The sequence below is a fragment of the Microtus oregoni genome, unplaced genomic scaffold, assembly GCF_018167655.1.
Source record: "Microtus oregoni isolate MIOR12 unplaced genomic scaffold, Mior012 000006F_ref0000085, whole genome shotgun sequence".
Taxonomy (NCBI): Eukaryota; Metazoa; Chordata; class Mammalia; order Rodentia; family Cricetidae; genus Microtus; species Microtus oregoni.
In genome coordinates this window covers 21,252,653-21,272,831 of record NW_024543065.1, presented here as the reverse complement: position 1 = coordinate 21,272,831, position 20,179 = coordinate 21,252,653, and the positions used below count along the sequence as shown (strand labels likewise).

Sequence of the window (20,179 nt, the reverse complement as noted above, 5' to 3'; positions counted from 1 at the left end):
GAGGGATATGGGTATATCCATGTGTCTGATGCCCTATTCACAATAATCAAGTTATAGAATCAGTCCGTGATGTGTTTTATATTCTCATAATTATTAAAGAGAAAGAACAACATAAATCTTAACACTCACTGGAATTTATTTTGTGTTTATCTAGTCACAATTTTGATCCCCTTTCCTATGGATTTGGTTGCTTTTCTTACTCATTTGAAAAAATTCTTCATAAACAATAAATTTCAGTTTTTTATTTTTTCTGTGTTTATTGCAAAAACTTCTCATGGATTGGGTTAAATCTATTAATCTCTATATTTTCAAACTTTAGTAAAAGTTTTATTAGTGAAAGGGGGAATTTGTTGTACCTTCTATTAATCATTATGTCATAGATTGTTTGCATTTTGTTACAAGTGTCCTGTTTCCCTTTCTCCTATCCCTTCCATGTTCATGAGATCTATGTATCTTCTAAGACCCTGAAAGCGTCTAGTTCAAAGACAGTTCATATTAACACAACCAGAAGGTCTTGGCTTAACTGTTCATTTTAGTAAGTAGTTTTTCCCATTGATATCCATATTCAGTACACTGCTTCCTTCATAACCTGGATTATTTTACAAATACTTCCTCAGTTTAAAGCATTATGTACAATGGGACAAATTCAATGTTTAGAAGCTTGAATTACCCTTAGATTATGTTCTATTATCTCACCAGGAAAGATTTGTGCATTGAACAGTTTAAGAATCTCTCCTGGGGCCAAATTCTGTGTTTTGTGGGAACCTGAGAATCATTACCTAACATCAGTGAATGTGGGAAACAGAAGACTGAAAAATGGGCAAAGACATGAGAGAAGATACTGAAAACCGGCCTTGAACAAAAACCCATTATTGAAGAAATCCAAAGGCAGGTAATATCTACATCTAAGAAGAGGAGCAGGGTTACAAGGAAATCACTAAGAAGGGTCCTCTAAAGGCATTGGAAAATAAATTAATATATGAAAAGATTTTTTAAAAAAATGCCTGGAGCCTTCATTGGTGTGATCTGTTTTTGCGATGGTGGAAGTAATTGAGTAGGTGCAATTAACAATAGGATGGTGTCTTAGGGCTACTGCTGCTGTTGATGAAACACCACAACCAAAAGCGTGTTGAGAAGCTTGCACTTCCACGTCACTGTTCATCACTGAAGGAAGTCAGGACAGAAATTACAGGACAGGATATGGAGGCAGGATTTGATGCAAAGGTCTTGGGGTAGCGTGGCTTATTAGGTTGCTCTCCATGACTTGCTCAGCCTGCTGTCTTACAGAACACAGGACCACCCACCTAGAGATGGCACAACTCACAACGGTCGCCCAATAAACCACTAATTAAGAAAATGCTTTATAGCCTGACCTCTTACAGACATTTTCTCAATTGATGTGCCCTCCTTTTAGATAACTCTAATTTGTGAGAAATTGACATAAAACTAGCCCTAACCAGCACAAATGGTGACTTAATTTTCTCTCTGTTGCTGTGATAAAGTCAGGACCAAAAGTAACTTGGACAGGAAAAAGTTTATTTTATTTTACAGCTGATACCCCACTGTAAAGGGAAGTTTGGGCAAAAAATCAAGGCAAAAACCTGAGAGCAGGACCTCAAGTAGACACTATGGAGGATTGCTGCTTATGACTTACACTCCATGCCTTGCTTGGTGTGTGTGTGTGTGTGTGTGTGTGTGTGTGTGTGTGTTTGTGTTGGAGCAGCCCTGCTCAATTCATCCAGGATGGTACCACCCACAGTGGGCTCAGCTCCTTACATCAATCACTATTGAGAAAATGCTCCACAGTCTCCCCTACAGGGAGATTTGATGAAAACTCAAGTGAGGTTCCCTATTCACAGATGCCCTAGCTTGTGTCAAATTGACAAAAACAAAAACCAAAAACAAACAAAAAGATCTTTAGCCAGGACAAACTGGGATAAAGAACAGAGCAATAATTCCCTGAAAAATTGAAACTAGCTACTCAGATACCCTTAAAAGGATTTGGTTATCATCATTTCCAGAATTTATCCAAGTAAGTTGTAGCTATAGGTGTCAAATATAACTTGCTCTTTACATAAAAAAATCCTTATAACTAAGTAAATGTAAAATATATCTTACAGATCTCTGTAATGTTTAACTATAATCTCCTAATGTTTAACTTATTTCATGCTCCAAAAGCCTCTGGTTTCCTACTTCCAGCACAGTCTTACCCAACATATCTGAACCTAGTTCACTTTACTCTTCCTAGAACGCTTCTAATTGGTCAAGAAAACCGTGGCAGGGAATATTTACACCTCAACAGCCATCAACTCCTGCATTTCTTAACATTCCATCAGAACTGGTTTTGCTTCTTCCATTGATCTGCAAACTGTGAGTAGAAAAGGATAGATTTAGACAATACCAAGGCTTTCCCTGTCTTCTGCATAATACATGTACAATTCTCTTCTTATAGTCTAGACATGAATTTGCATGACTTTAATCGCAGCACTTTGGAGGCAGAAGAAGGTAGATCTCTGCTAACTGGAGATGAGCCTGGTCTATATAGTGAGTTCCAGGCCAGCCAGGGTTACATAAAGAGACCTTGTCTCAATATTTTTTCTCATTAATTTGTTTTTCTTCTTTTCGTGAGCTTCATTGCAAAAAATATGAAGGAGACATACACTTGCTTTCTCCATATGGTCATTTTTTCCTGCTGTCAGTAAAAACCTCCGATGTCTATTTCCAAAGTGAACCTTCTTTAGACCCTCTTTCCTTGTTTTAGAGAAGGAAATTCTCTCTCTCTTTTTCTTCCTCTTCTCTCCTGTCTCTACTGCCTCCCCTCCTTTTCTTTCTTTTAAAAGATAGCCCAGCTGTGTGACTGAATACAATTATGAACAAACGGAAATTTCATCCAGTGTGCTTTCAGAGGCATTCTAACACACCTACCCAGGACAGTCAGGTTGGAGCATGTAGTGACTGTATAGACAGTATGTGGAAGTACTGTGGGTGTCAGGTGAGATGTGGTAGACTCTCTTTAGTCTCCTCTTCACTCCAGCAATATTCTCTATGAATGGACTCTCCACTGATTACTATTATGTGCTGTTTGGTTCCTTCAGCATACTACCAAGGATAAATTTAAGCTTTCTTTTTTAATACCAGTGCCATTTACCTCCACTGAAATTCCTGTGTGTGTGTTGTGTGTGTGTGTGTGTGTGTGTGTGTGTGTTCCTTCAGCTCAACCTTTTCATTTCCAACACTCTATGGTGAGCATGGTTGGACTTGAGTTGTTAGGGAAAGAACCTGCAAGGCAGAAGTTTCCCAATTAGACATCTTAATTTGTGGTTCAGAGTAATAAGCCTTCTAGGTGATTCTTATTTAATGGTTATCTACCTGATAGATGTCTGTAAAGAAATTAGTCATGCATGTTGCATGGATGTAATTCCATCACAGTCAATATCATCCATGCACATTGACACTAGCCTGGACTACACACTGAGTTCTGGACCAGCTTAGACTATATAGCAAATGCTTGCCTCACTCAAATCATCTACATACTGAATTAAGTGTGGATTATTGACATGCAATTTAGTCAATGCTGTATTTTCAAATTTTATCAAATTGAATTTCTCAGAGGCAGAATTTTAAAAAATAAACAATTCTGGATGCATACTAGTGCTAAGGTACTATGAGAACTGTGAACATTCTCTGGTCACTTTAATCTTCAAATAGAGAGTTCTTTGTCAGACCCAGTGGAGATATTTGGCTTGATCAAACTTTGGCAAGGACATAATTATCTTGAGATTGTTTGATTTATATTTCTAATTCATTTATTATTTAGATTAAATTGCAGTTCTGATGTTAGATTCTTTGTTTGGAAATTAAAATTATGGAAAGTTTCATAGGAGACCTTGAAACTATAAGTTACTATAAGTGTAAGTTACTGTAGTTATGAGTTACTTTCAGAAGCTCTGATATTGGTGCTGTTCATTTCAAGAGCAGCTCAGCAGATAAGTTACAGAAGCCTTGTTTGGAGAGAGCAGGTTATCTAAACCTTATATCAAATACAAAAAATCCACCTTGGAGAGTTTCTTATTTTTATGAGGATGAAAACATGCAGGAAAAAAATGCAAAGTGTTCTAGATTATCTGTATGTCCTCTGTGCCCAACTTTTTGTTATGAAATCTTCTGAGGGTGGCTAGCTGGGCAACCTTGAATAATTTAGTTGACCTCTCTGTAGCCCCATTTTCTCATCTGTATGCTTAGAATTGTGACAATCTCGATAATCTACATGGAATTACAGAAAAACGTACTAACTCTTCTTTTCCTCATATTTAATGAGGTGATTTGAAAAATAAAGCAACATTAAAGTATTATGAAATTTAGATAACTTATGTAATTTATTTTTCACAGTAAATATTTATACACATAATATATCTAAATGGTGCTTGGCCCATATTAACCTCCCAGCAATTGTTATTCAATATTGTATAATACTTGACCTACAGAATGTATTCTATGTATTTACCTCTAGGTGAATAATTATGGATAACACAGATGAATATTTGCTTAACTTTAAAGGATATAATTTTGAGAAATTGATTACAGATGTTGAACATTTAGAAATGATGGAAGATTTTGAAATTAGAGATGATGATGTCTTCTTAGTAACCTATCCAAAATCTGGTAAGTGTCAGGAGTGGGCATGTGCTCTTAATGTCTTCTTTGGTTTACAATTATGTGTGGAAACATGGCTCCTGTCTACTCTCCACAAGCAGAAAACCTATATTTACATAACAATTTATGATCAGATAAAGTCTAAATAAAACCCAATCTGTAGGAGAAAAAGCCACTATCAGAGAATGTAGTGTGTACTCTGGTAGAAAGCAGGAATGTTGTGAGAATGAGATGTGCCACATAGAGCAAGGAGCACACACTTGGTGAGCGCTGACCTGTTTGGTCTGTTGGACAGGGATCACGTCATCTGAAATAATGTCTCCTGAATGCAAATTTGCAAATGCTTCATTGTTTAGAATAAATTTTAAACCACATATCGCTAGCTTTAAAAGTATTCTATAGGAACTGAGATCTACTTAATACAATTTAAGAGTGTTCTTCCAGAAGACCCAGGTTCAGCTCCCAGCACCTACATGGCAGCTAACAGCTGTCTATAACTCCAAGATGTGACATCCTCACACAGACATATATAGAGACAAAACACCAGTGCACATAAAATAAAAATAAATAAATTACTGAGAAAAGAAGTTCTTACACTCACCAGTATGCATCTGTGCAAACACACACACACACACACACGTTTTTTTTGAGGTGTGAAATCTATCAGTGCTGGAGCAGTGATGTTCTGCTGGGGACAGGAAAATTCTCTTTCAATGGTGACAAATGAGTCACCAGAATCAACACTTGGAGATTTTTGTTTGTGTTTTTACTGTGGTTGATACAATTTAAGAAATAAATCTGTCCTTAAAATTTCACATGCCCTTTTAAAAAATAGTTCATGTTTGGCTATTGCCAAACACTACAGACAATGGGATTGTTCATGGTGTGGACAAAAAACCTTTTCAAGGCTGAGGTGATGGCTGTTGAGTGAAATGTGTGTCTTGGCCTTGAAAGATGAAAACCTGAGATGGGATCACTTAAACCCTTGTAGGCCAGATATGGTAATGTGTGTCTGTAATCTTGAGCTTCCTGTGGTGAGGTGGCAGACAGAGACAGGAGAATCCGCAGAATCCAGCTGGACCACATACTCAGAAAATGAACATTTTTCAATCAGGACTAAAGGCAACTGTATTCATAACACTACACATACACCAGGCTGCACACACATACAAGCGAGTACACGCACAAATTTTTCTCTCACACACACTTGTCCACCATATCCACAAGTGCACCACACACACATTCACTAGATATACACCAGAAACACACATAGGCACATGTGCAAGTATGCAAAGATAAAAATATCACTTCAAAATTAATTTCATTGTATACTTTCTGCCTTGCTTTTTATTCTGGAATGCTTATATGTATCACAGAACTTCATGAATCTAGGAATAACCATTTCATTTTACTGTAGATCTTAAACTCAAGGACTTGCCAAGATCTGAAAAATACATTGTCTTTGTACACACTAACATGTTAAACTGTTGCATTTTTATAAATATTGGTGTATAGTTAAAGAGACTTTGGTCAGAAATAATAGGTTTTTGTTTTTGTTCTGTTTTACACTCATGGTACAGCCAAGAGAAAGCATTACTTTCTTTCAGAGGGTCATTTTCCATCAATCTTCACCTATCCTAGTGCTCTGAAATCTCCTTAGGTATTTTTTCTTGTGAGACAAAAGTATTTGGAGATTTGTTTTATTTTTCTAGTGTATAACTACACCAAGGTCTTACAGAAATATTTTAGGAAATTCTTCCTTTTGTGAACCTGGGACCAATATGTTTCTAGATGTACATTTATACACCTCAGCATGAACTGTATCCTGGCTGTGGTCCATACTGGCAACCTATCCTTGTCATGGCAATAAGAGAAAAGGATAAATCAAGCCTCTTCATTATATCACATATTTGGTTTAGTGCCTTAAATAATCTGGTATTTTCCAAAGTATTGTCAATTGCTCCTAAAAGTCCTGGATGAAGGCTAGGACAATGATTATGATTGTGATGGCTCATGCAAGATGTCAGACACTCCAATTGTTACACCTCTGGAGTCAGTGACATCTTCCTAAGAATGGTTATTTCAAAATTTCAGGGACTGTTTCATGAAATTCACCATAATGTCATCCTCAGAATAACAAGAGTGAATGTTCAAGCCAAATTTACACTGGCAAATCATTTTGAATCGTCACTAATAAATAAGGTCGACCATTAGTACCATTGCATTTGATTACACCCAGATCCATTTGAACTGGAAAAAGTGTTGGGTTTTTATATGTATTTCCCAAAGAGTTTTATTGTTGTCATCTTACTTTAATGGCTATTAATCCAAGAATTAGTAAGTAAACTGGAAATCTTGACCTCTTTTTTTCCGTACAATGTATTTATAATCCATTCATGGGAACATGGAGACCTAGGGTTGGGCTTCAATTTTGTTAAGTTTTCTAAAATTGTAATACCTAACTTGTAAGAGTGTCTCAGAGGAAGAGCAATGCCTGTAACACACAGCTAAAGGGCATCCTATACCCTAGATGAATATATTATGAAGATCACGAACTACAAACTGAATGAAAGTTAGCAAGAAGTTAATGTGGCTTGCCTTGATGTGATTTTAGCACAGGGTGTACATGCGTGGTATTATAAGAACATACCTATTAATCTACAAATGCTATTTGTCTATTAGAAGTTTGAAATACTACAAAAAGACTTTTCTTGGAACACAGAATACAGAGAAGCTATAGGAATAATTTGAATAATCTCTATCAAGAAATCATAACAAAACAATTATACTAAAAAAAGGAATTTAAAGACCTTGATTTTGTCTTTTCTAATGTTATTACTGAACACAGATAAAAATCAAACAAAAATTATACTTGCTTGTTAGCATACATGCAATATTAAAAAAAAGCATCAAAGACTTGAAGATGAACGAAGTTACTATAGCTATTTATTACCTAAACCTACCTCAAGGCTGAAAATAGGATTGTTACCTCTTTTTACAGGTACCATCTGGACCCAGCAGATTCTCAGCCTGATTTATTTTGACGGCCACCGGAATAGTACTGAAAACATCGAAACAATGGACAGAGTACCATTCTTTGAGTACAATATACATAATTTAGACTATGTCAATATGCCGTCACCTCGCATCTTTGCTTCCCATCTTCCATATTACTTAGTGCCAAAAGGTCTCAAGAATAAAAAGACTAAAGTATGTCATAGAGCTTTTTGAACAGACAAAATACCTTAAGTATTAAATAATAAAAGTATTTCCATATTAGTGTTATGATGTACATCTCCCTGGTTATTCTCGAGTACGTCTTTAGGGTACTCTTCTACAAGTTTCCCTAGAACCCTCATCTGTGAATAGAACTGCAGAGCCACAGTGACTGGGGAAGACAGCTTATAGAGGAGGTGGATTATTTCGGAAGAAAGTGGATAATCAGTTATTGCTGAAACCTACAAAGAACCAGTTCTTGTTTTTCCTCTAGTAACTTGACACGTTGGATTTCAGTGTTTTTCAATGTGCCAGTTATTGAATGAAGACTCACACTGGTCTTAATTTTCATATGGCTGTTCAATAATGAGATTAAAAAAATTGATATTACTGACCATGGCCAGTGATAATTCTGTGAAAAGATTCTACCATTGGTCCAGCTTTTCCTTACTATAATTTTAGCATTATTTTCGTACTGGTATTAATTCTGTCACTTCTGCATGCTTTTCTACTTAAGGCCTTTCTCATGTTTTGGAACTTTGTGGTTTAATTTGATTAGTAACATTCTTAATTTAGTATAATCAAACATGTTGACTTTTTAAAATATAAATCCATCATTTGCTTATTTTATTTTAATTGAATTTTTTATCACTTAAAACAATTTTAAGTTTAAATATATTTTGAACATATTCTTCCCTTCCCTCAAGTCCTTCTAGATCCTCTCCCCCTCCTTATCCACCCAACTTTAATTTCTTTCTCAAAAAACAAACAAAAACCTAACACAATAACAACCTTATTTAAGAAATATTTCCTTGTTTCAAGATTAGAAATGTGTTTGTTTTTGGTCTAATGCTCTTAACAAACTCACTAATTATCATTCATAACAGTAGAGAGATATTACTTTTTAAATTACATGTACATACTGTTGATGTTTATAGCAACATAATATTTCATTCTTATATTTTCCACTTATTTCCACTGCTACCTTGGCTATATATAAGCTATCTCAGAAAACTTAATGAATATCAATTGTTATAGCCCTAAGCTATATGGAAAACATGTTTACCACATTTATCAACTTTAAAAATAATGTATTTTAATAATTTATTAATAAATTTAATAATAAAAATATAAAAATAACATTGACTTGTATTCTTTTACATGTGTGGAATACTATGTAAATGGAAGTATTCACTTTATAACATGAAACAAAAAGTTGATAACCAACTACATTTTCATAAATATTACCTAGATGTAAATAAAAATGTATTTGGACAAGTGCTATCATTTAATTGTTTAGAACTTATTAGAATAACCAAGAATTACTAAAGCAACTTTGTGTTTTTTCTGCAGATTCTTTATATTTATAGAAATCCCAAAGACGTTTTGATCTCATTTTTTCATTTCTCAAATTGGGTGGCTACTCTAGAAGCTACAGAAACCATAGAACATTATCTGGAAAAATTTCTAGATGGAAAAGGTAACTACATTTATTCCCTCTCATTTGTTTATAAAACACAGATGACATTTAAGGCATCTCAAAGTAGAAACATGTATCTAAGAGACAGAGGTGGCAGGAGAAGCTTAGAAAGAGTAATAATTCTGAACCAAAATAACCAGATACACAATTATTATCCTGCCACTGTCAGGACTATTTGAGGATTGCCAACTTGAAATGCTCTCTCTATATTATTTAAGAAGCACTTTGGCTAGAGCGCAAAAGATTTACAAGTATTTTATTTGTTCTTTCTATCTAATGGCATAGGAAGAGTCATATAGCTAAAGTTGAAGGTGAATGTAAGCTCTGCATGACCCATACTTGTTGGGAAACTGGAATCATTAATGTCACTACTGAGGAAAACTGATTAATGAAAGAGGCTGTGGGGTGTGGAATCAGGATCTCACACATTGCTAACCTTATAATCAGCTTCTATTTCGTTGTTGCAAGAAAACACTGCTCTTCAGATAGGACATGAGAAATGAAGACATATGCCTTCAGAGAGAGGAGAAATATAAATGTCCCTGAAGGGTATCTTTGAGGTCACACACTTGAATTTCTTTATTGAAAGGTTTTAGATTTATTTATTTTGTTTTGTGAGCATTTTGCTGGATGTAAGTATATACAACATGAGTGAAGTGATGTCAGAAGTCAGCAGAGAGCTTCAGATTTTCAGGAACTGAAATTACAGATGGTTTCTGAGCCACCCTGTGGGTACAGAGAACCAAATCCTGGTCCTCTGCAAGAGCAGCCAGTGTTTTAACCACTGAACAATCTACCCTGCCCCTAGAATTTCTCAGTGTCTGTCTTGCTTGCTGCATCCCTAAATAGGTAGATTGGTATGAGCCTTGTGTAATCGTTACACAAAAAGAACTCTTTGAAATAGTCCTGTAGACACCCAATGGTAGGGGCTTCATTTTTTTCTTCTGAATACTCTAAACTAGCAAAGAAAGACTATCATTTGTTGCTCAGTAAGTACAGCGCTTTGACTGTGTTACTCAGTTATTTTCCCTTCAGTTGTAGGAAGCCGTTGGTTTGATCACATTAGAGGCTGGTATGAACACAGACATGATTTCAGTATAATGTTCCTGAGCTATGAAGATATGAAGAAGGTAAGATGAGGTAGTTGTTTTGAAAATTACTTATCATCTCTGAGTTTAAACCACACGCTCCCCACTGTCCTCATACCACCAAAAAGCCTTTTTTGGGTTTTGTGTTGATGGAGGTTCCTGACATTCAGGCCCTGCTGGTCTTCCTCAGCACTCTCTTCTCCCTGTGGTCTCCTCTTGTTATTTCTTCTTGTGTCAACACAGACAATCTGACGTACATAGCATAGACTTGTCTCTTTAAGAGATTATCAGCCCTTAAATGTTCGTGTTAGTTGATTCAGTGTGGTATTGTCATCTATGAACACGGCATGCATTAGTCTTATTTCTTACATTCTTTCTTTTCTCAGACTTTTCCTAATTCCTAATAATTATAGTTCAACTTTCAGAATGACTATTGTACTTTTTTTTCCCATGGGATAGAGACGTTATTTCTATTTCTTTGTATTTGTTGATTTCACATAATCTGGTGGTTTAAGGTTTGTCCATTACCAACAACAGATTTTTACTTTTCTTTGCATCAAAATAGTACTGTATTTTTGTATATATAGTGCTTTTTTATTCTTTTATATATTGATTCGTATCTAGGCACATTCCATGCCTTGACTAGAGAGAAGAGTGCAACAACATTGGGTTCTGATAATGATTTGAATGCTGACTTTATGCTTATTGGACATACAGCTAGGAATGGGGTCACTGGATTATGGTGGGCCTATACTTAATTGTGTAGGATCCATACTGTTATCCATGGTGAATTGACTTACTGCCCCCAATATCTTACCTGGCACATTGCCTTCAGTATCTTGGTTTTGTTTGTTTCTATGCTGGTGATTGAAACCTGAGTCTCTTACATGACATACAAATGTTCTCCTTCCAATCTACATTCTCAGCCAGAGTCTACGACTTTGGACAATTTTTATTTTTGTCTTTTGTCTCCTTGAATTAATAACCAGAGTTATTGTTCATATAATTTTAGTATTTATAACATCTGTGATTCTATTCTTATCTAAAGAGTTTTTCATTTCTTCATGTCACTTCATGGTTATTACACAACAAAGTTATTTGTAGAAGGTAAGTTACTAACCATGATATAGTTATTGTATGGGCCACATAAGTTCCTTCCACATAAAAGAAAGATAAAGAAAAGAAAGCATGTGAGCATGTCAGGAGGAGCAAGTCAGTAAGGACTATTTCTCCGTATTTCTGCTTTAGTTCTTGCCGCTTCTTGATGATGGATGGACTATCACCTCCAATGTGAAATAATTCTTTTTCTTCCTACATTGTTTTGGTCAGTGTTTTATCTTAATAGAGCTCAGATAAATATAGATAGAATTTTCCATAAATAGTGGTTATATCCTTTTAATCTGTGATGCAATTTAACTGAGTTTTCTATGTTGATTTTTAATTTGATGACCTACCCAGAATTGAAAATGAGGTATTTAAATGAGCTACTAATATTTTCTAGGAGTCTATTTGAACTTTTTTTGTTCATTGGTGTTTATTTCAAAAAAGTGGAAGTTGTAACTTTATATTCAAAATTTTACTAAACATATTTTATCAAATATTTTGTTACAAATAACAGTAATTTAATGCAGAGTCCTTTATACAAATTATGTTGGTTCCTTTAGATGATTCATGGAGTTCCAGAAAAGGAATTTGTGTCATATACTCTATTTATAGTATTAATATAGCATTTTAGGTTCCATGATTTTTTTTTTACAAACTTTCAAAATCTAGAAATACGGCCAGGTGGTGGTGCATGCCTCTAATTCCAGCACTCAGGTGGCAGAGTCAGGAGGATCTCTGTGAATTCGAGGCCAACCTAGTCTACAAGATCTAGTTCTAGAACTGACTCCAAAGCTACAGACAAACCTTGTCTCAAAAAACGAAAAAAAAAATCAACCTAAACAAACAAACAAGCAAACAAACATATACTCCTCCCCCAAATCTACAAGCCTGATCTACAAGAGCTAGTTCCAGGACAGGCTCCAAAGCTACAGAGAAACCTTGTCTCAAAAAACAAAAACAAATTAAAAAAATACTGTGTTGCAATTCATATGTATTAGACAATTCTCTGTTTTGTTTTCCTGTATTTCTTTCAGTAATGGTTGGATAGTTTCAATAGGCTATCTCACTGCCTTTGTTAACTGTAATGCTAAGATTTTTGTTGTTATTGATGCAATGTTGATACAGTTTCCTTATTAATGTATAGAAATTCACCTGGTATTGTACATTGTACAATTGTAAATGGAATTGTTATTTGATTGTTCTTTCTGAACTGAAAACCACATGATCTGTTTGGTATGTTTCTAGTTTACAATCCTCTTTTCTTTATTTATTCCCAAGGTTGTAGCAAAGAGAGGTAGGAACGTTTGAGTGATTCTCAACAGGACCTGAACATTTTTATATGTTTTCTATTAAGTATTTTATGTGTAGGTGTTTATATGTAGCCTTTTGTATTTGAAGTACTTTCTACTGCTTTGTGCTGTTTTACTGAACTTATTTTCTGTATCAATTGAAATAATCATATTAATTTATTTTTCCTTTAGCATTTGTTGAGCAGTCTTTGATTTCTAGGAAGGAATTCTACATGATTATGTCACAAGTTTGGGTAACTCAGACCACCATCATAAAGTTAATAATTCCTCAACCCATGACTTTTCAGGACCTCAGGGGCTCAGTGCTTAAAATCTGCAGTTTTCTGGAGAAAGAACTGAATGAAGAAGATCTGGATACTGTTGTGAGACAAGCTACATTTCAGAACATGAAATCTGACCCGCGAGCAAATTATGGTAATATTATAAAGAAGGAAATTGGGGCAAGAAGCAATGGCTATTTCCTGCGCAAAGGTGAGAATCACTGGTTTGTAATAATGAAAGTACTGAGACTTCCCCCAGTCTCTTCCCTTGGAGCAATAGTACTGTGCTTCCAATGTGTTTCTCCAGGTGATAAAGGCACTGGGAACCTAGGGAACATAAAAAATATTAATGGACACTGAACTAAAAGAATTTATCAGGAAATTTAATAGTATTTTAGAAAAAACCACAATAGTTTTACTTATTTAATGTGTGGTTTTCGTTCCTTATAAGGAATGAAATATATATGTCAAATTATGTTTTAGAATGTTACATTAAATGATTTAATAAATTAAAATTTTGACTTGTGATCTTAAAGATTATCAGTTTAGGGTAGGTCATGCTTTTTTCACAACTGCTGACACACAAAACCTGTATATGATTGTTCATGCCTGTTTTCCCTCTAAGTGGTAGAGGAAGGAGGAGGGAGTGGTTGGCAGCAATCAACCAGTAGGACTCATATGATTCAACTCTTTTAAGACATGTCAGGAGTATTGTCCTATGGATATTTTTGAAATGGGGTGAATTTATTGATTTTGAAAGAAATTAGTACTACTTGGTTCAGGCTGGCATCACAGACATTGTGTAGCTCAGTCTCGCCTAGAATTTGATTTCCTCCTGCCTCTTGCTTGGAAGTGCTGGGAATAGATTTGAGGGTACTCACTTGGTTAGTCCACAAGAATTTTAATTTTACTTCTGTTTATTTCACTGTATTTTAAAGTGCAGGAGGTTTAGCCACTCCTTCCTCATACCCCACTTTTATTCATTGCCATAATTACAGCCATGTCTTATTCACCCTATCATCTGTGACTCAAACGTACGTATAAACAATTAATATTTTCTTTTCAATTTGGATTCATGGTCTCATTCATGTGACTCAGGCTGGTTTTGAACTTGCTATGTGTAACTGAGGATTACCTCTGACACCTAGTCTTGTCTCTGCCTCACTTGTGGTGGGAACACAGGCATGAGCAACCATATGCAGGCATTGTGACCTAATTATGTGTCAGCACTTGTTAAGAAAAATAAACTCACCTAAACTGGTACTCTTGAAACTCAAAGCTCAAATTTTAATTCACTATATTATTTAATGTAACATTCTAAAGCATAACTCGACATGTATCTTGATTACTTTAAGTTATTCATTGCTGATGATTATGATAGACTTTGGCTGTAAATAATGTGTAAATGCTTTATTGAAATTGATGTTACTTTTGATAATTTGCAAAAATGTTCCTTTTTTATCTTCTCCCAATTAACATTCCTTTACTTCTTATTCTCCAACTAGACCAGTGCTCATCCATTCTTATACCAATATTAATTTACTGTCCTTCCAAATGCAAGAAATAGTTTGTATAATCACATGTTCAAGCAGAAAATATAATGTTTATTGTTTCCATTTTTTTATTTTTGAGATAGGGTTTTTCTATGTAACAGTCCTAGCTGTTCTGGAACTAGCTGTTATAGAATAGGCTGGCCTTGAACTCACAGAGATCAGCCTGATTCTGCTTCCTGAGTACTGGGATAAAAGGCATGTGCTACCTACCACCACTCAGTGTTTGTTTCCTTTTTAACAGGATGTAATGGTGGTTGCAAATGTGTATCCTGTAAAATTGTAACAGTGGCAGCTCTGCTGTCCTCTGTAACCTTAATATCACTAATTGAAAGTTTTTGGCTTTAATTTTTTAATGAAAATGGAGGAATTTACAAGTTTGAATTGTATGTATGCCCCCCCCCTCCTCACACGGAATATACATTTGAGGTAAATAACAAAATAATTTTAAAAATCCCTCCAATTATGGAACTATGCAATTGCATTTTTTTCTGGCCCTTAAATACTCTTTTAATTTTTTATTAGAAATTTTCATTAAAATAGTGTATCACCTATCTCCTTCCCTGTCCTTTTAACCCTTGACATGTCCCCTCCCTCTGGCCTCTCCCATGTGCTCTTCTCACTCCCTCTAAAACCGATGACCTCATTTTGATTCTTACTGTTTCGTATGTTGAAGGTGAAGGCATAAGTCACAAACAATCCCACACTAGTTTGGAATTATGGTTAATAGGATGGTTATTTATTTAAAGGGGAAAAAACTTACAGATCACAGTCCCAGACAATAGCCCTCTGCACAATTGGGAAGGGAGTCTAGTCACCAGAAGTGGAACTGGAAGTAAGAGAGCGAGGAGGGAAGTGGCTGCTTTTATAAAGGGAGAGAGACCACGCCCCAATGGCCTGGTATCTCAGTGGCTATTGGCTGGAGGAGCAGAAGGACCTCCCACAACAGCAACATTATCTTAAATTGAGAAAAACTTAAAAGCTATCTCATGAAAACCAAGAATGAGAGAGGGTTGTTTGCTATTATATCCAATTCACTGCATTTTAGCAAAGTGCTTGAAGCACCAGCTAAAACAATAAGGCAAGAGAAGAAAATTCAAGAGATATAGACAGGAAAAAAAAAGGAAAATTTTTCCTATTTGAATATGATATGATATTATACATAAGAGAATCTAAAATTCCAACAAAACCCCTGTAGAAACAAGCATCAATTTCAGCAGAGTTCCAGGATATAACCAGCTTACAGAAATATGTAGCCTTTCTGTAGACCACCAACAAACATGCTGAAAGAAAGATTAAGGACACAATCCTACTTACAAGCACATCAAAGGCAACAAAATACACTAGAATAAACCTAACCAAGAAGGTGAAAGACCTCTGCAATGAAAAAGCTTAAATCTGTGAAGAGTTTGAGGAAGACATTAGAAAATGGAAAGACCTCCATGTTCATGGTTTTGTAGATTTAATATAAATAGAGAAAATGAATATCTTACCAAAAGCAATGTAGATCCAATGAAATCCCGATCAAAATATCCACAGCATAGTACTCAGAAATTTTAAAAAAGGCCAACCTAAAATTCATTTGTAGTCAGAAAAAACCTTGGATAGCCAAAGAAATAATAACTAAAAAGAATAATATTATAGGGATATTCATTCCAGATATCAAAATACATTATAGAGTAATAATAATAAACCCGGCATGGTACTGGCATAAAATAGACATACAGACCAATGGGATAAAATATAAGACTGAAACATGAACATATATACCTTGGGGTATATATTACATTTTATCGATTAATATTGTTGGTTTGTATTATGCTAGACATATAGTAGATTACTTCAAAAATTCTCAAGTATTCGTATTTGAAGGTTTTTTGTTTCTTCCTAAAGAATGGGTTATGATTGGTTCTTTAACACATGGGACAGTGATCTAGCAGGGCATTTGTTGTGTTTTGTGTAGGTGTCTTTCCCTGTTCTGTCTTCTGTAAAGAAAGGTGAGGAATCAAACTCCACAGAACACTCATGGTTACCTAGCATGGGTTGGAGAAGACATTGAGTTGTTAGAGTGACCTTTGATATTTTTATTCACTACCTACGGGCTGTCCCTATGCTTATCCCACTAGGTACCATTGGAGACTGGAAGCATCATCTGACAGTTAAGCAGAATGAACGATTTGATATGATATTCAAGAAGAACATGAAAAACTTTCCCTTGAAGTTTGTCTGGGATATAAATGAAGACTAGAGTTCCAATGTTAGTATAAAATAATCATAAAAGCCCATTAAGCAAAAGGCTTGCTTTTCTATCAATTGATATGTTTCTGTATCTTAATCATTAAATGCCAAGCTTTATTAAGGAACAAAATGAGTAAACACTGCCTGGATAAATTGCAATGAGTTTAATGAATGATTTTAAATTTCAAAATTAAATTAGTTTGGGTCCTAGTTAGCATTGGGACTGTGCACTAAAGAATAAAAAAATGGTGCTTTGCAATGTATAAAAATCTCTACAAAGAATTCTCTGTAGTGGACATTTTTGTTTCATGTTTTATGATTAAATTTTTGATTAAGAACTGTAAAGAAATGGCTCAGCAGTTAAGAGCATAGACTGCTTTTCCAGAGGACTCGAGTTCAATTCCCAGAACTGACATGCCAGCTCACAGCTGTTTATAATTCCAGTCTACAAGATCAAATATCCTCATACAGATATGAATGCAAGCCAAACACCAATGGACATATAAGAATTAGAAAATATATTTTGTATCAAGAAACATCTTCCTGTTCACACAATAAATCTTCAACTTTTCCTGACTCAAAAAGGTGGTGGTGGGAATATTAGAAATTTTAATTTGGAAAATTGTAACCAAGCATTGAAAAAATATCAGAATTTCAACAACAAGAAAAGAGGGATGAAGATGTGTTTCCCTACTCAATAAAATCTAAATATTTTGTTCATTATTTTTGTTTTTTGATGATTTTATACTTATACACGATGGATTGATTACTATTTTTACCAACCTTTGTAGACAATGCACATTAGATTTTCTTTTGCTGTTACATATAATGTTATTGACGCTATGAACTAAACTTTGGATAACTACCTGGTATATTCAGTCACAGCTCCGGGAACCATGCTCATATTATCACACATCTTTTGTACAACCCTGTGGCATGTATATCCCTACCTTCTAGGTAGGGAACTGAATAGTAATACGTCTGTGGGAGCTCATTTTTATCCTGTAAAATAAAATAAAATCAATGAAATCAATAAAATAGACATTCTTTATTTCTGGTAGTGTGTTTCAACCTGTTTGCTGACTATAGAGATACCTGTCTCATGCACACCTGTGATGAAGGGTAGGGAGCCTGAAGGCAACTGAATGAGCTGCTGATGAAATCTGGGAGAGAGTAGCAAGAGAGATGGATATGGCAGAGGCTTGAAGGAGGACACTTTGTAGTTAGAGACAAAGTGGAACTGTCCTGAATAGAGGCACACTTTGACTTAATACCAAGAAAGATGAAAGAGAGAAAGAAAGATTGGGAGACAGGGAAGAAGAAGAAGAAGAAGAAGAAGAAGAAGAAGAAGAAGAAGAAGGGGAGGAGGAGGAGGAGGAGGAGGAGAAGGAGGAGAAGGAGGAGAAGTGAAGGCGAAGGTGTAAGTCACAACAATCCCACACCAGTTTGGAATTATGATTAATAGAATGGTTATTTATTTAAAGGGGAAAAACTTACAGATCACCGTCCCAGACAACATCCCTCTGCGCAACCAGGAAGGAAGTCTAGTTGCCGGAAGTGGAGCAGGAAGTAAGAGAGAGTGAGAAGGGAATTGGCCACTTTTTTAAAGGAAGAGAGACCACGCCCCAATGGGCTGGTATCTCAGCGGCTATTGGCTGGAGTTGCGGAAGGACCTCCCGAAACACCTCCCCCTTTTGTTTAAGTAAGAGAGTTCTAAACCTACTATGAAATTATATACAATAAGTACAAATATCCTATTCTAACTAGCTTAGGTCTTGTATAATAAATAGCTTGGCCAAGTCATGAGTGGAAAGTAACTACATTTATATAGTCTTCAACCCCATCGAAGATCTGAGAAGGGAAATAATGTTACCTGGATAATTAGGAAGTTCAGTAAAACAACTTCCAAAACATGCAACAAATCACAGAGACAACTGGCTACCTAGGCAATCACCCAAAGTCACGTTTGCAGCGTTGAAGCAACCAACTTTGGCTAAGGCCAAACATAACTGACATACCATTTTCAAAGGCAAGCAACTTTTCAAAACTATCTTACCCTGTCTTGGCAGGATATGACAGTCCTGTTTTATCCATTGATGCATGCTCTGCATCTCTGTCAGTGGTTGAGGTATGGGCATTTCTTTGCCCAAAGGCCAGTTCTGACAAAAAGAAAGGCTCCACATGGAGTGTCTTTGGTGTTCAACATTGTCTCAGTAATAGATCAGTGTTCCCAGGAGCAATTGTGTCTCACTACCACAAAACTCTGAGTTAGATTAAAGGCCATTTTCTACAGTTCTTTGAAGAGGTTGAAGATTTTCTATCTATACTGAATATAATCTCTATGTATCTAAAGAACCTGATTAGTCTAATTATAAATGACAAACTTAGAATACTATTGATCTATATAATTCTAAAACCTATCTAACTTAAAGACTAAGACAATAAACGACTGTGAAACAAATGAGGACAATGACTTCCAAATATAAACAAGTACAATATACATTGCAGTATGGTAAATATATATCAATACATAAACAATCTATAAGTATCTTAATCAGAGGTAGAAATATACACTGCAATATGGTAAATATATACTATATATATATCAATACAATATATGTCAATACATAAAAAATGTTTTAAACAGAGGTAGAAACATGCATGCATACAATAGTCAATATAATTTAACTTTGTATCTATATAAGAATCGATACTAATATATTTGTCTCAAAACAATAACTCACAAGTACCAACAAGTACCAATCTATTATCCCATTATCCCTCTTTTTTTTGTTTTTTTTCAAATGATCCCTGAGCTTATAAAATTCCACCCCCAACCTTCAACCATATACTATTTATAATCAACCCCTAAATGATGTCCCTAAACCCAAGGGCAAACTTTACTGGGAGAGGGGACGTCGTTCTCTAGAATTACTTCCAGCTGTCATGGGGGTGACGTTCTTTCTGGGGGATCCTGTGAAAGGAAAATGATGGTTAAATTTTAAGATCAATGTCTTTTAAAATTGCAAATAGTCTCTGAGTATTTTGTGCAGGTCTGGCCAGAATGTTGTACAAGATGTGCACCATTTCAGCTAACCAAGTTGGAACTGTCTTGTGCAGCTGGTACCCAAAACAGGTCTTGTAGTAGCGCTATCAGTATCATAACGTCATATCAACCAGGTGGAGTTGTTGTTGTGAGGCCCCATCTTCTTCCTGGAAACTTCAAATGTCACTGCAGGAAAAACACATTGTTCATTGTGAAAAACTTAAACATTAATCA

The 20,179-nt window shown here is 35.3% G+C and overlaps 1 protein-coding gene across 2 annotated transcripts; it reads left to right on the top strand.

The window, feature by feature from the left end:
* Positions 1–721: 721 nt before the first annotated feature.
* LOC121449994 (amine sulfotransferase-like) lies at positions 722–17,950 on the top strand. Of its 2 annotated transcripts, none has more exons than XM_041654653.1 (7): positions 722–892; positions 4,511–4,662; positions 7,655–7,863; positions 9,223–9,349; positions 10,385–10,479; positions 13,139–13,322; positions 16,788–17,950. In XM_041654653.1, exons 2-7 carry the CDS (start codon positions 4,521–4,523, stop codon positions 16,907–16,909), a joined length of 879 nt encoding a protein of 292 aa, XP_041510587.1. In that variant the 5' UTR covers positions 722–892; positions 4,511–4,520; the 3' UTR covers positions 16,910–17,950. The 2 variants fall into 2 exon arrangements, with proteins under 2 accessions (XP_041510587.1, XP_041510586.1); XM_041654652.1 differs by lacking the exon at positions 722–892 and adding an exon at positions 2,228–2,370.
* Positions 17,951–20,179: the final 2,229 nt, after the last annotated feature.

Bases quoted from the DNA above. Each gene is read 5' to 3' on its own strand.
- LOC121449994 (XM_041654653.1), top strand. From the start codon at position 4,521: ATGGATAACACAGATGAATATTTGCTTAACTTTAAAGGATATAATTTT. The intron at 7,864-9,222 runs GTATGTCATAGA...TTTTTTCTGCAG, and splicing joins TCAAGAATAAAAAGACTAAA to ATTCTTTATATTTATAGAAA. The intron at 13,323-16,787 runs GTGAGAATCACT...TTATCCCACTAG, and splicing joins TGGCTATTTCCTGCGCAAAG to GTACCATTGGAGACTGGAAG.